Here is a 13,686-nt window from a genome sequence, read left to right as displayed (position 1 = left end):
TACTTTCTAATTCAGAAGTTTCTAAAAGTGGAGAGACCTATTATTGATATGGTTTGTAGACAGGAAGAAACTCAAAATAGAAACAAAGGAACCAAATTCAAACTAAAAGTCCATTGCATAATAAAAGTCCTTGAACAAAACCAGAACATATAAACACTAGAAATGTTATAATGATTGTTAGGCCTCTGCCCTAGCCAAATAATTACAATGGACTGACTTTACTGTAATTACTGAATGGCATGCATTATACAGCTCAAAGAGATATGAAAGTTTGAATCACTTTAATGAATTCTTTGCTATTACAGGGTATCCAGCAGGAGTTAAACCTCCTAAATATGGTGAGAAAATTGACAGAACTACACCTGTTTGAAGTTGACAGAGTCAGCATACTTAACTTACCTTACAATCACTCATAAAACTAAAAGATTTGGCACACAAAGTCAAAAACAATATCAATATGTGTTATATATTTCTTTTTCTTTTATTATTTGATTGACATTGAGACAGACAGTTTTAAGATCTACTGGTATTCAGATCTAATATAATTTACACATCAGATATTTTCCTCAACAGTTAACCAAACATTCACACATACAGATTATTATACAGACAAACAGATATTTGTAATTTTGTGTAGATTCTATATATCGGGGTCGGGCTTCAGATGTGTCAGTCAGCGAGGAAGATTGTTTTCGAGTCTAGACGATCTTACTAACTATTTTAACATCAAACAATCCCTGCATTTAATTGTCTCATTCCTGCATGTATGTTTTAAAACCCAAACCAAAATCTCAGTGGATGGACAACCATCCTTTGTGTATGAGTTGAGAATTTAGGATGGTACACATCTTAGAACTCGTACAAAAAAGATCATTTCAGATGTTCAACAACTATTTAGAGCATTGGATTCGCTAGACGAGGGTTTAATGTTCTTGTTTTTATATAAGAACATTAAGGCCTATATTTAGGCTGTGTCCCAATTTATCCACATATTGCTAGACCAATGGACAAACAGAAATTGTGCGTTGCGTTAATACATTTGGTGCCATTAAAATTAATTTCCGTTAATGCATTATTAACGTCAGTCCTAATATTAATACCAATACAAATGAATACTAACACATACAGATTTGAATTGTGACCTGGTTGTTATTGATGTCTGCAGGAGGAGCAGGGACAGTGCAGGGAGCTGGAGGGGCACCAGTCCTTGGAACTGGGGGTAACCGATTTAACTGATATTTAGATAAACAGTTTGGGTTAATGACAAAGCTTATGTCATATGAATAAAATGGAGTTCAATCTTTGCAGGATATCCTGGTGGAGTCAAACCTCCCAAAACTGGTATGCCAATATAGCTTTAAATACTGCTTGACATACAGATGCTCTGAAACCTACATTCATTTGTCAAAGCGAAACCTTACGATTGCAGCATAATTCTACTGCCTAAGGATAACTTCTCATTTTCTGGCAGGTGCTGAGATCACTGGAGTCGGTCCTGGTGCGACACCTGGTGGTACTGGTGTGGTGGCCGTACCGAGCGGGACAGGGATTGTGGTTCCTGGTGGTACTGGGAAACCAGGTACAATAAATAATGTGTGTTCTGTTATTGCTGATACAATATAACCACATACACATGAAGCACACTGGGTTATAAACTAAAAAAAAATATTTCACAGCAAAGCTCCCAACCCTGGCTCCTGAGGGGACTGCTGTACCAGGTAAAAATACAGATTGTGCATGATCAATTGCTGACCTGTAATAAAATGCATGGGAATAGTAGTTGCTTTTATTTAAACAAGTTTCATAGTTCACTAATGTCCAAGTCAAGACCATCTCCATGTACAGAGATAACTAATGCCGAGTTCAGACTGCATGATTTTCAAAGTAGTCGGGTCACAGATGTTTTCACACTGCGTGACTATCTGGGGTAGCATTCAGTCGCTGCTGTTTCAGACTGCATTATGGATTGGCCACAGGGGTTTCATACTGCATGACTTTACCGTAAGAAGAATTGCCGACAACTTTGTCCTGGTCTGCAAACTACGTCTCACAACCAAACGCACGCAAGAAGTGACGCGAAGGAAACAACCTGAGGTCTCGCGTGCAAGACCGGAGTTCTCATGTGAGATTGGAATTATTTTTAAAAATGGTAGCTCGCAAGAAGCAGGAAAATTAAGGAAATGTTTGGATAGACTCCTCCCCGAACTTCCAGCTGTCCTGTATGATGCTCTCTCATTGGCTGTAGGTCTTTGCCAATGTTATTTTCAGTCAAAACACATTTCACACGGCATGAATTTGAATCATCGACAAGTTTAGATATCTAGTATGCCAGATATCTCACAGGTGTTGGCGACCTGTGGGCGATTCTCTCAGAACACGTCTTTAAAAATTCACACTGTGTGATTGTCACTCGCGTGCACGATCATCGATTTGCCTGTGATTTTGGGCATTTGTCGGCGATTTCTCAAAACCTGTCGGCGAGTCAAAATCAGGGCTAAAATCGAGTCTGAACTCGGCATAAGGTGGTGAAGGGCATAAGGGGGGAGACAGTTACTGCTGAACCTTTTATGAAAGTGTGGCACTTGTGCATGAGATGTTTGAAAGGACATATTCCACTTTCTTTTGAACTTGTAGTAGGTGCAATGTGTTGCTCAGGCGCAATTGGTTGAAGTAAAATGGCAAAACTCTTTTAATCCTGCTTATGGATCATGTTGACAAATGCAGTAAGTGAGGGCTTGATAGTCTGTCAGCATAAACTGCAAAATAGTGGCTGGGATTTCCCAGAGGGGAAGGGATTGAGGAAGTTAGTGTGTAAGTATGTTAAAGTGCAGTGAATACTTTGTTGTTGATTGAGACAATAGACTATAATATTACTGTCCTGGATATTCAGAAGATGGATGTCAAGAGATCAGAGATTTAACAAAGAAACATTACTGGAAACATTCAATTATGTTACTATACATTCAAGACTTTCAGATATTCAAACCAAAGAAAGTTATATGTGAAAAGACCCACACACTTTTAAGACCAATGATATTGGACCCACTCACTTTTTCTCTAATTTACCGCATTTGTCAGTTCACTTGTTAAAGCGCCGTCAGTCAAATCCATTCCATTAGAGCAGGGTTCCTCAGGTCTTGCCCGGGAGGTCCGGAGCACTGCAGAGTTTGGCTTCAACCCTAATCAAACTTACCCACCTGTGATTGTCTAGTCATCATGAAGACCTTAGACGTTTGTCAATGTCAAGGAAGGATTGTCGGAAGCCAGAATTTCGAGGATGCTACATCATCGACGTCGAAGGACTGTTACAATGTTGCGGATCCTCGGAATTTCAGCCAAGGACTGAGTCCTGAGTTTGAGAAATATCCCATATACAGGAAAGGATGCATATGTGTATCCTTCGTGCTCTTCACATGCTGAAATCACCCACAATCCTACGCGGGCAGCGTCGAAAGCACACCTTTCATTGACGCAATGACGTGCACTTGCTAGCTTGTTCCATTTACGTGTTCTCCGAATGCTTAAGAGGAGCCTCGGCTAGCCTCTGAAGGAAGTGACTTGTAAGGACTAGTCCTGCCAAGTAAGTATCCTTGACATTGAGAAACAGCCCTTGATTAGCTTGCGCAGGTGTGTTTGATCGGGGCTGGAACTGGACTCTGCAGGGCTCCGGACCTCCAGGGTAAGATTTGGAGAAGGGGGCACTAGAGGAATGCCCTGATAAATTAAACTCATTTCCCCATTTCAGCTACAACCTTATTGTCCACGCTGCTGCCTCCTCAAATCCATTCCATTTGGCTCATTTAGAGTCCATATAAATTGAACTCCATTTCGTGTTTTCAGTACTTTCACCTGCTGCACTAGAAGTCTGCAAGCGATTGTTTTTGTCCTTCTCCTGCAAGGTCCTATTCCACACCTATTCACTCCCGCTTATAATATCTGATCACTCTGTGTTCACCCGCCTTCTGCTAAGAATGATTTCCCGACTCGACAGATCCGTTAGATTTAAATCAAATTTTTCTCAAAATTTTTAGTAATTAGATGTAACAAGTTGACATTTTTTACTTCGATCCGATCCAAAGACACATATTTTTTCAGTGAGAGAGAGAGATTGGGTATAACAAATATAAAATGTAGGGTATACAAAATTGTATTAGTTTACCTTTATTCGTCTTGTCAAAATAAAAAATAAGTATTTTAACATTGCACTGTCAGGGAAAATGTCACAGGGAAAAATGAATGAAATATGACACCTGTCACCTTAATTATTAGAAAAATATGAATGAAGGAAACATGTTGGCTTATGTGAAAAAAATCACCTTTTAACTGAACTCTTTAACCAACATCTTTTTAAAGGAACAGTATGTAAGAAATGTATATCAATTAATCATAAAATGGCCCTGATATGTCACTAGACATTAAGAAATCATTTTCATTTCAAATATTTATATCACCCACGACAGTGGTCTGTCCAGGATAGTGTCATTTAAAAAGCGGAGTTGCAGCCCTCAACTGATGTTTATGTTGTCATGTTGTGTATTGGCCACCAGTTGTGTGATTGCAGTACCAGTTTTAGCCACAAGTTTTGTGAATGCAGTACCAGTTTTGGCCACAATCCTACATACTGTTCCTTTAACTAAAGAATGTCCCAACGATGACCGTCTTAGCGGCTCTTCCGATCTATACAGTTTTTATTTAATAAAAACAATAACGGCAACATAATATCAAAATGGCAGTAAATGATTTTTGGTGGATTTTTTTGCTTCTGAAGCCCATGTTTATGTGGACTCAATGTTTGTGCTAATTCGCTTAGTTATTTTTGCTCCTTGATTACCTATCAGTAGTACAGTGGGCACCAGGCTTGAATAAAAAAAAGTTACAAACATTTTGCTGCAGTTTGCTGTTATTTCTGTTTGCCCATATTACTTTGTAGCGGGTTTCTTGCATCTCCTCCACAATGTTAAAGGCCTGAGCTGAAATAGTCACTTCTATGCTGTCTTTTTGTGTTTGAAGCACAAGGGTTGAAGGTGCAAACTGTTGTTTCTTGGCAGGACCGACGGCTATTGTAGGAACTGGCAAGGCCCCTGTGCACAGTAAGATCTACTGTGTTGCATGTACAAATGTCTTGTCTGAATGTTGAGGAACGTCATTCCCGTTGAGCTCTCGCTTTAATCCCATTTCATTTTACGTCTGATCTCAACATTAACCGAACTTCAGTTTGCCTGTCAGTCTGTTTTGTTAGATGTGGTTAAAGAATGATCCTCTGGGTGGTTTAAGACAATATTTAGTTGGGTGTTGTGTGCATTCAAACTTGTACTTTATGGGGCGGTTTCCCAGACAGGGCTAAAGTCTAGTCCCAGCCTAAAATGCAACAGAAAATGAAAACAGCTTTCACTGACATATCCTAAAATATCTCAATGCCATTGTTTTGTCTCAAGATGTACATCATTAATGTTTTTTGTAAGTTATGTACTACTTAAATGTCCTTATATAACTATGGCCTATTCCTGGCTTAATCTAAGCCCTGTCTGAAATACCGCCCCTATATTGATTTGTTGGTTTCCATTGTCATTTTACAATTCTCTGCATTTTTGTGTAGGTGGAACAGGAGTTGCTCAAGGTAAATATTTCATCATATATGTCATTTATTTTTTTATATATTTAGTTTTTAACATTTTATAGATTAACATTCAATATGTATTTCAGGGGCAACAAATACACTTCTAATTTACAACCCATATGGCAAAAAAAACATATTTATTGACCTATAATCAATGTCATTTATTGTGTTATCTATAATTTTCCTTTTGTATTCTCAGTGCAGTTAAATCTCTGAAGTTGTGAAATTGTTCCTCACCAGAGGCCATGGTCCCTTATTCCCACTTTACATTGATTAAATGAACCACTAGAGGGCAGACTAACATTACTATATAACATCTACTACTGACTCCTATTGAAAGGAAATACGATTTCTATAAAAGTGACAAGTGATGTATCTCTTCTTCTCCATCAAGCAGTCCAAACTGCCCTTACAAACATATATGTTATTACTATATATATATATATTTTTGACATCTTTGTATGTGTATGATACCAGGACAATATTTCTTATAGACCGTCCTGACCTCTTGCAGGCTAGATAAGCCATTAGGGGAAAACTTTTCAGATTCAAACCTAACCACAGTTTCTGTAGCAACACAGCATTACCCTTAATGACTGTAGGCACCTATTTTACATTATAGTAAAGTGTACTTTTTATACAGGTTGTGGTGGGGTTAACCCCTATCCCTATTGTTAATATTATTTGCAGCCAGTGATTCAGTATTTATTTTATTTTCCCCGATGTTTTAGGTCCATATTACGGTGTTGGACAGTCTGGAATTGGAACTGGTGTGTTACCTGGAGCCAAGCCACTGAAACCCCCAGGTCAGATAGTTTGCCACAGTCTGTTTAGTTTGATGAATGTGTGTCACTACTGTATATTTCTCTGGCTCATATGATTCAGACAGCATCTGAGTTTTTTTTTTTTTTTTTTTAATATTTTAAGTATTGTTTACTGAAAAAAGATATGTATGTACCCATAGGTCTTTGTTTCTTCTGTGAAACATAAAGGAGAATTTTCAGAACGAAAGTAGGGGAGATCGGAGAGCAAATATTTAAGTTAGATAAAAAAATTTTACACAATCATCACACACATCTCTGCTACAAATGAACACTTAAAGCGACACTTCACCCATTTGCATTAAGGTTTGTATAGTTAGAACCCCAGTCATGTTTTTGAATGGTCATGCAACATTTCCTCAGTTGCCGCTGAGACAGGAGAAATACAGATTTCAGTGTTGCACTTCCTTCTTTCAGTGATGTAAAAATCATAATTTTGCTTCATTGAAAGCAGAAAGTCCAATATCTTTGTTGAGGGGGTGAGACTACAAACACCCCTTTTCTCGGTCAAAAAGGCACCAAATTCGAAATGTATGTTACATTTTGACTACAAATATGATGCACTTTCAATAAAGATTAATGTTTCTACGGGTGAAATGCTCCTTTAATGTTTGTTTGTGGGACCTACAGTTATCATACAATTACACTGAAAGTGACAGGAGTGCAAACATGACAACTTACCCCATATGTGTGGTTTATTGTATCAAACAGAGGGTTTGTTGTATAACCTGCTAGAAAATTTACTTTAAACACAAATAATTCAATCAAATTCTGTGTATATACTAAAAGTGGATATTGTTTATATATCTGCCTATAATAGATAGATATCCATACATTCATCCATTCATCATCCTTCATCTTACAATCCTTGTATTGTGCATCAATGCATATAAACAGATTTTTTTGAAAGGGCTGCACAATTAAGACAAAAATTAAGACTATTAACAGTTATTATTTTGATGAATAGCATTTACATTTTCATTTCATTATCATTGTATACTTGAGGCTTCATTGTAACACTGTGTAAAAATGTTTTCAATCCCAGCTATGAGTTACTATGAGTTGCTGACATGTTTCAAAATGGTGTTATGTTTTAGGTAACAAGACTGTGATTAAAATAATATAAGGTTGGATTTGGTGACTTACACACTTAACTCAGAAAAAAAAACATAAGATGAAGAAATTTACTTTCATGCCTTCAAAACACTCTTTGTTTAATATATTAACCAAAACACATAAAACTCTAAGATCATCTTAAAAAGACCCAAAACACAGATTGCTCGGCCTTGTATAAATATGTAATAAATAAGTAGCCGTGATAAAATTAACCATGTTCCCCCACTCACCACTAGTTCATGTGACAGTCTCTTGTGTGAAGAACAGACCAAAATGTTTCCATTTTTAGTGAAATTATGTCTGTTAGATCTCAATTCTTATTCATAAGAGTTTTGTTTTTGAGTAAACTGTTGGGTTATATCAGCCTGATATGATGTTTTTGCATTGTTTGTGATCCAGGTGTTGGTGGGACAGGTACTGTCGCAGGTGTAGGTGGAGTTGGTGGGGCAGGGAGTGTTCCTGGTCTCATACCTGGAACAGGTAAATCAAACATTGTGTATACCTCCATGTTTATTTGTTATAATATTATTTTGCATGATTGGAAACTCAAGGGGTAGTGTGAATGCTGTAGTACAGTATATGTGACTGGTAACAAAAAAAACTACATGGAGCGGCAGCCCATAAATGACCACAGAGGTTCTTGAATAAAGCACTTAGCTTTAGGTCACTCTGGGGATAAAAGTGTACTATGGATAAGTGTGATATAGATTAAAATAGCAGAATCTAAATGACCGGTTATTATTAACTCTTTAGGTGTGAGGTATCCAGCAGGTGTTGGGTTTGGAACCGGTGGTGTCGGGACTGGTGGTAAACCACCCAAACCAGGTAAGAAAATATTATTTTCAGCTTAGTAATGTTCTTTGATGTCACACTACACTCAACACAAAAGAATTGGTGCTAAATAGCACTACAAGCTCATAATCATAAGGGAACCATTTGCTACTGTATACAGTATAGCACCTATAAAGCACCTATGAAGAACCATACGGGGGTGATATAGCACCACTATAGCCTCAGATATGGTTCTATATAGCACAATATGGTTCTACACAGGTGCTACATAGGTGCTGTATGGCACTCAAATGGCTCCCCTATGAGTACGAGCCAGAGAACCACTTTTAGTGCTATTTAGCACCGTCTGTTTTTAGCGTGTATGATCTCTAATGGATGATATGTTTTACCTTATCAATAGGCTATGGCTCTTTGGGTGCAGGATTTGGACAGCAAGGTGAGACAATACTTCTCTGATATTAAAGCCGATTTCTTATACCAGACCGGTGTATAACTCATTCTTCACTGTTCAGTCAGAGAAAGATGGCATTAGTAGTAGGGATCTCTTATTGTACAAACACAATTATATGCCCCTGATAGCAAGACAAAGACATGTATCCTTTTTGACATAAAAAAAAAGTAATACAGACCCCATCACAATGAATGCTACTTTAACATCTACATTTTAAGGTAGTCTTGTTAACGTACTCTAAGGGCGCACTCACACTATCCAAACCAAACCGCGCTCGGGCGCATTTGACCCCCAAAGACTGGTTTGTTTGCCTAGATCGCTCTGTTCCGCGCCCGGGCCGGGTTGGTTAATCGCACCGCGGCCGGGTTGCAGAAGTGGGCTGGAGCGTGGTTTACTTGGGCTCGCGCTGGGGCATGGTTTGGTTTGGTTTAGATAATGTGAGTGCGCCCTAAGCGATCTAAGAGCTCGAACAATCACCCGCCTCCACCCCCAGCTCCACCTGTCTAGATCTGGTTATGGGATAATCACTTGTGTGTGGGGAAGACAGAACTCAGTTGCAGACAGCTCTTAAACAAAATATACTTTATTTAATAACAAAAAAACACCCGTGAGGGGGCAAACAAAGACAATTATCCAAATAATAAACATAACAGCAGGACAAGACAAGACAAGGCACACACAACAGTATCTAAAGATACACCATGATCCAGCAAAAGACAGCAAACGTAGACATGAAATAGGAGAGGAACTGGCAGCAGGTGTAGGGCATGAACTAATAATTGGATAATTAACAGGTAAACAAGGGGGCGGGATCAAGACTCAAGACAGGAGAGCACATGGCACATAAATCACAAACATAGGCCATGTGCTTCCCCACAAAAACACTAGACAACCAACAAATAGGGCTGCCATGATCCTGTCTCGTGAAACAGGACAAATAACATGCAGGGCTGGGGAAGTTGTAATCATGTAAAGTAACATAATCTGTAAACAAATCATATAAATTCAGTATTTAGTTTCACAACTTAATTTATGAATCTGTCATTCTTAGGTGGTGTAGTTCCAGGTTCATATGGTGGATACCCACAGCCATATCCAGGTATAGTATCACAAAATGTTCATTTTTTTCAAGACAAAAAAATTACATTCCTCAGAATAGAATTTTGTTTTAAGGTAAAAATGGAGCAGGTTTTAATCTTATTTAATTACTATCTAATGGTTTGCTCATTTTGTTAAAGGTGCCATAGAATGTAAAACTGTATTTATCTTGGCATAAATGAATAATAAGAGTTCTGTGCATGGTAATGACATATCATGAGCCTTAAACACGATTGTTTCCTCCTGCTTATGTAAACCTCGTGCATGCAAAAGACGGCTGGAAAACAGACCAATGTCAACATAACACCATTGTGATGTTACAGTCTAGATGTACACCCCTTAACATTAAATTAATTACAAAGTTGTTAAAATGCTAAAAAATGTTGGGACTGAGTTAGCCCTGTATGCTAGTTATTGCTATTTGCTAGCGTTTAGGCTGAAGTTCTACTATTGACGTTACAGTTACGTTTTGCAGGTCCATACTGAAAAAACACAAACTTACCACTCAGAAACGTCCATCAACAATCTCCAAACAATTGATTATTCCTCAAATTCTGATCTTCATCTGATACAGACTCAAACATAAGATCTGTTTACACACACACAGAGCTACTGTAGGAGCTGCTCTCAGAAACCGCCAATCAGAGCAGAGCTCAACATTATTATTCATTACTCTTACATAATGTTAATAATTGAGCATTTTATTTTAAAGGCAAATCCAAGGATTGTAAATATAAAAGCGTCTCTGGATAATTTTCACTCAATAAAGCCACATACATTCTACCTTTAATTTTATATATGCTTTCAATGCATTATTTGGCATCAAAAACAGTTATTCCTGTTCTGAAACATGTTGCATGCATGTCTACAGAGAAACCACTTTCCAAATAAGTAAGATTGAAATAAATTAATGGTTTAAGTGCTGTCAGTCACTTTGAGGACTGTTCTGGCTTCTATACAACTTAAGATATTTGTGTTAATGACCATAGAAAATCCTTTTAATTCTTTCCTTTCAGTTTAGACACGGTTAACCCAGGCATATAAACATACTAAAAGTTCAGCCTAGAACAACAGTGTCCCTGATCAAATGACTGCTAGGCAAATTAGCAAACGGCAACATAGACAGGTTGTGTGACATACAGTAGACTTCCCCAGTAAGTCAGTGGCGGAGCTAGACTTTTAAAACAGGGGTGGCAAAGGGGTGGCAAGGTATTATTTTGGGGGGTCAATATACAAAGTGTTCAGTTACACTAATAATACATTATTTTCCACAAAATATATATAGATTAAATTAAAGTTGTTTATTTTCCAAAATGTACACAATTATAGCCTATATGTATTAAGTATACAGCAAAAATACTGTAGAACAACTGGCATCTGTTTGGCCCTGATCTGCACCTGACTTTTGGTTCTTTAGAAAGACGTTGGAAATATCGCTTTTTATTTTCATTCTGCTGTCCCTAAAGGAAAACTTGGTTATACACACCTCATGAAGAAACCAAAATTTAATTTGCTTGTTTTTATTTACCATAAGTACACCGTTACTAATAATACAAATACTAAAGTAATACGTTGCGACAAGATCTGAGTATATTGAGGTCTAGCCTATTTGACAACACAAGGAAAATTGCTTAAAGACGTCTAGACATGTTATGTTAAGGAGGAGGGAACGAGTTTCCATAAACTTTAATGTAATGATGTAAATAGACTTCTGTCCCTCACATTAAGATATGGAATGGCTTCAGATGACTTTGTGAAATTATAATCCAACCCTCTCAGACCCAAATCACCCAAACTGACGTGAAAAAAGCGTGAGGCGCCGAAAAGCACATTGTTTACATCCCTGTACTATCTCCACGGTGGTTTTATTAAGTTCAATATGCTGCATTACACGTGCCAATATGAATAATAATGTCTGTGATTGTTGCTGAACATTTGCTAACGACATGTTTTTCATTGTTTTAAGTTTTTTTACTTTTAAGTCGCTCTCGTGGAGCTTTGGCGTCGCCGACTGTCGGTTCTTGCGGCGTCACATGAAGTCGAACAAGCCTAATGAAAAGTGTAGCAGCGCATTCACGTCCGCTGGGAGATTTGAGAAATGTTCGTAAAAATCAAACAGTGTAATGTTTTCAGCGGGGTGGCAAAAGGGGTGGCAAGGACTTCGGACTTCGTAATTGCCACCCCGATTAGCACTCTGGCTCCGCCATTGCAGTAAGTTTGTTTTAACAAAATAAAGGACAATTGTTTTCGGTAATTCAACAGCATATCACAAATGTTGACCATAAAACTTAGATTGTATTGAAACTAAAGAATTCATTTTAAACAAAGTATCATCTCACTACACAAACGGTTCAGTGACGTTTCTTCTGACACCTGGATCTGGATGTGTTGTTGACAGGTGTCACACATCATTCACCCGGATAGGCCTGATGCAACACATAGAATTACATTTGTACCATATAAAAGCCATTATTAGTCATCAGATAATAGAAAAGAGCCATTGGCACTGGAAAGAGAAGTTTGTTTTAAATCCGCTCACTATGTAAAGTAGCATTGTGGTGGAGTGCAAATATAATGCAAAAGGGAAGCTCTTATGTATTAGTGATTATGTCATCATAGTACAGATGCTCGGTGAGTGAGTTTGTAATACAGTTTGTAATACATCCCTGGTGGTCACAGCTGGTCAGAAATCCCTCTTAACAATCAACAATCCAGAACCTGTCTTTTAACTTACAATTACGCACAGTAACATAAGACACCCTGAGTTTATCATTTGCTCACATATATACATTAACATTTAGTCATTTAGCAGACGCGACTTACAAATGAAATGATAATAAAAACAATTAGAGCAACACAAGAACTGCAATAAGTAGAACAAGTCTCATCAAGTCTAACACAGTATACATAGCAAGTTTTTTTTTTTGACAGAGAATGTAAAGTTAAAGATAGATGGGTTTTTAGCCAATTTTTAATATTCTCTATATAATCTCTCAATCTCTCTAACACATTTCACTCCATCGCTCCTGCTGTTTTGGAAGTAATAATAACTCATATTAATGTAGATTTTTTGTGCTTTTAGGTGGATATGGAGCAGGACTGACACAACAACAAGGTACAATGGCTCTCTGAAACACATTTTAGAAGCTTTTTTCAAACACCAAAGACAATTTTTTTGCAGGGTCTTCGCGTCACGGATCGCTTGAAACCCTAACCGAGGTGGTAAGAAAAAAAGTATCAGGTACTACGTAGGCCTACTGCACCCAATGGAATAGCTCCCAAAAGTAAGCTGACCCCACCCAAACCAAACCATGGGGTACTATGCAATGGAAAATCGCCAATAAATAGCCGTCCCTCACCTCTGTCCCGTGACAGTCCTCCACCCCATCACCTCACTCTCAGCTAGTTCATCTACTCCAGTTAAAGAGGGAGGAGTACTCTGGGTTTGGGGTAATATTCTGAGCTTGGAGCCCTCCCCTTGGATGCCAAATATGCTTTATCTCATTCCCTATTGATTACATGTTAATGCGAACTCGTGAAACACATTTTAAAATTTTTGCTATTGATAGATCATAGTGACCATGTATACCATAGCACACATAATCCCGAGGCACATAATCCCAAAGGACAAATAAACTACAAACTAGATTTTAATGTAGAAAACATTGGAGAAATCACAAGAGAATTAACCAGGAAACATTATTCAACTGACCTACAAGCCAAACAAAAAAACTTATGAGTACGGTTTGAAAACTCAGTTGGGTTCTTCATTCAATTTTATTGTGTGGAAA

The 13,686-nt window shown here is 37.9% G+C and overlaps 1 protein-coding gene across 33 annotated transcripts in view; it reads left to right on the top strand.

Moving 5' to 3' along the window:
• The window catches only part of elna (elastin a), a 72,892-nt gene that overhangs the window by 55,820 nt on the left and 3,386 nt on the right, over positions 1-13,686 (top strand). For 26 of the 33 annotated variants that reach the window (XM_073863149.1, XM_073863150.1, XM_055195827.2 and 23 more), the window contains 13 exons: positions 306-338; positions 1,166-1,219; positions 1,309-1,341; positions 1,472-1,579; positions 1,677-1,718; positions 5,049-5,090; positions 5,597-5,617; positions 6,349-6,423; positions 7,954-8,034; positions 8,308-8,379; positions 8,747-8,782; positions 9,849-9,896; positions 12,978-13,010. In XM_073863149.1, coding sequence (XP_073719250.1) covers positions 306-338; positions 1,166-1,219; positions 1,309-1,341; positions 1,472-1,579; positions 1,677-1,718; positions 5,049-5,090; positions 5,597-5,617; positions 6,349-6,423; positions 7,954-8,034; positions 8,308-8,379; positions 8,747-8,782; positions 9,849-9,896; positions 12,978-13,010 — 678 coding nt within the window. The remainder of the gene's footprint in view (positions 1-305; positions 339-1,165; positions 1,220-1,308; positions 1,342-1,471; positions 1,580-1,676; positions 1,719-5,048; positions 5,091-5,596; positions 5,618-6,348; positions 6,424-7,953; positions 8,035-8,307; positions 8,380-8,746; positions 8,783-9,848; positions 9,897-12,977; positions 13,011-13,686) is intronic. The other 7 variants (XM_055195813.2, XM_073863148.1, XM_055195809.2 and 4 more) reach the window with 2 other exon arrangements.

The sequence above is a fragment of the Misgurnus anguillicaudatus genome, chromosome 24 (assembly GCF_027580225.2).
Source record: "Misgurnus anguillicaudatus chromosome 24, ASM2758022v2, whole genome shotgun sequence".
NCBI classification, from domain to species: Eukaryota; Metazoa; Chordata; class Actinopteri; order Cypriniformes; family Cobitidae; genus Misgurnus; species Misgurnus anguillicaudatus.
Note: the sequence above shows the minus strand (reverse complement) of the source record. Positions and strands in the feature narration are given on the sequence as shown.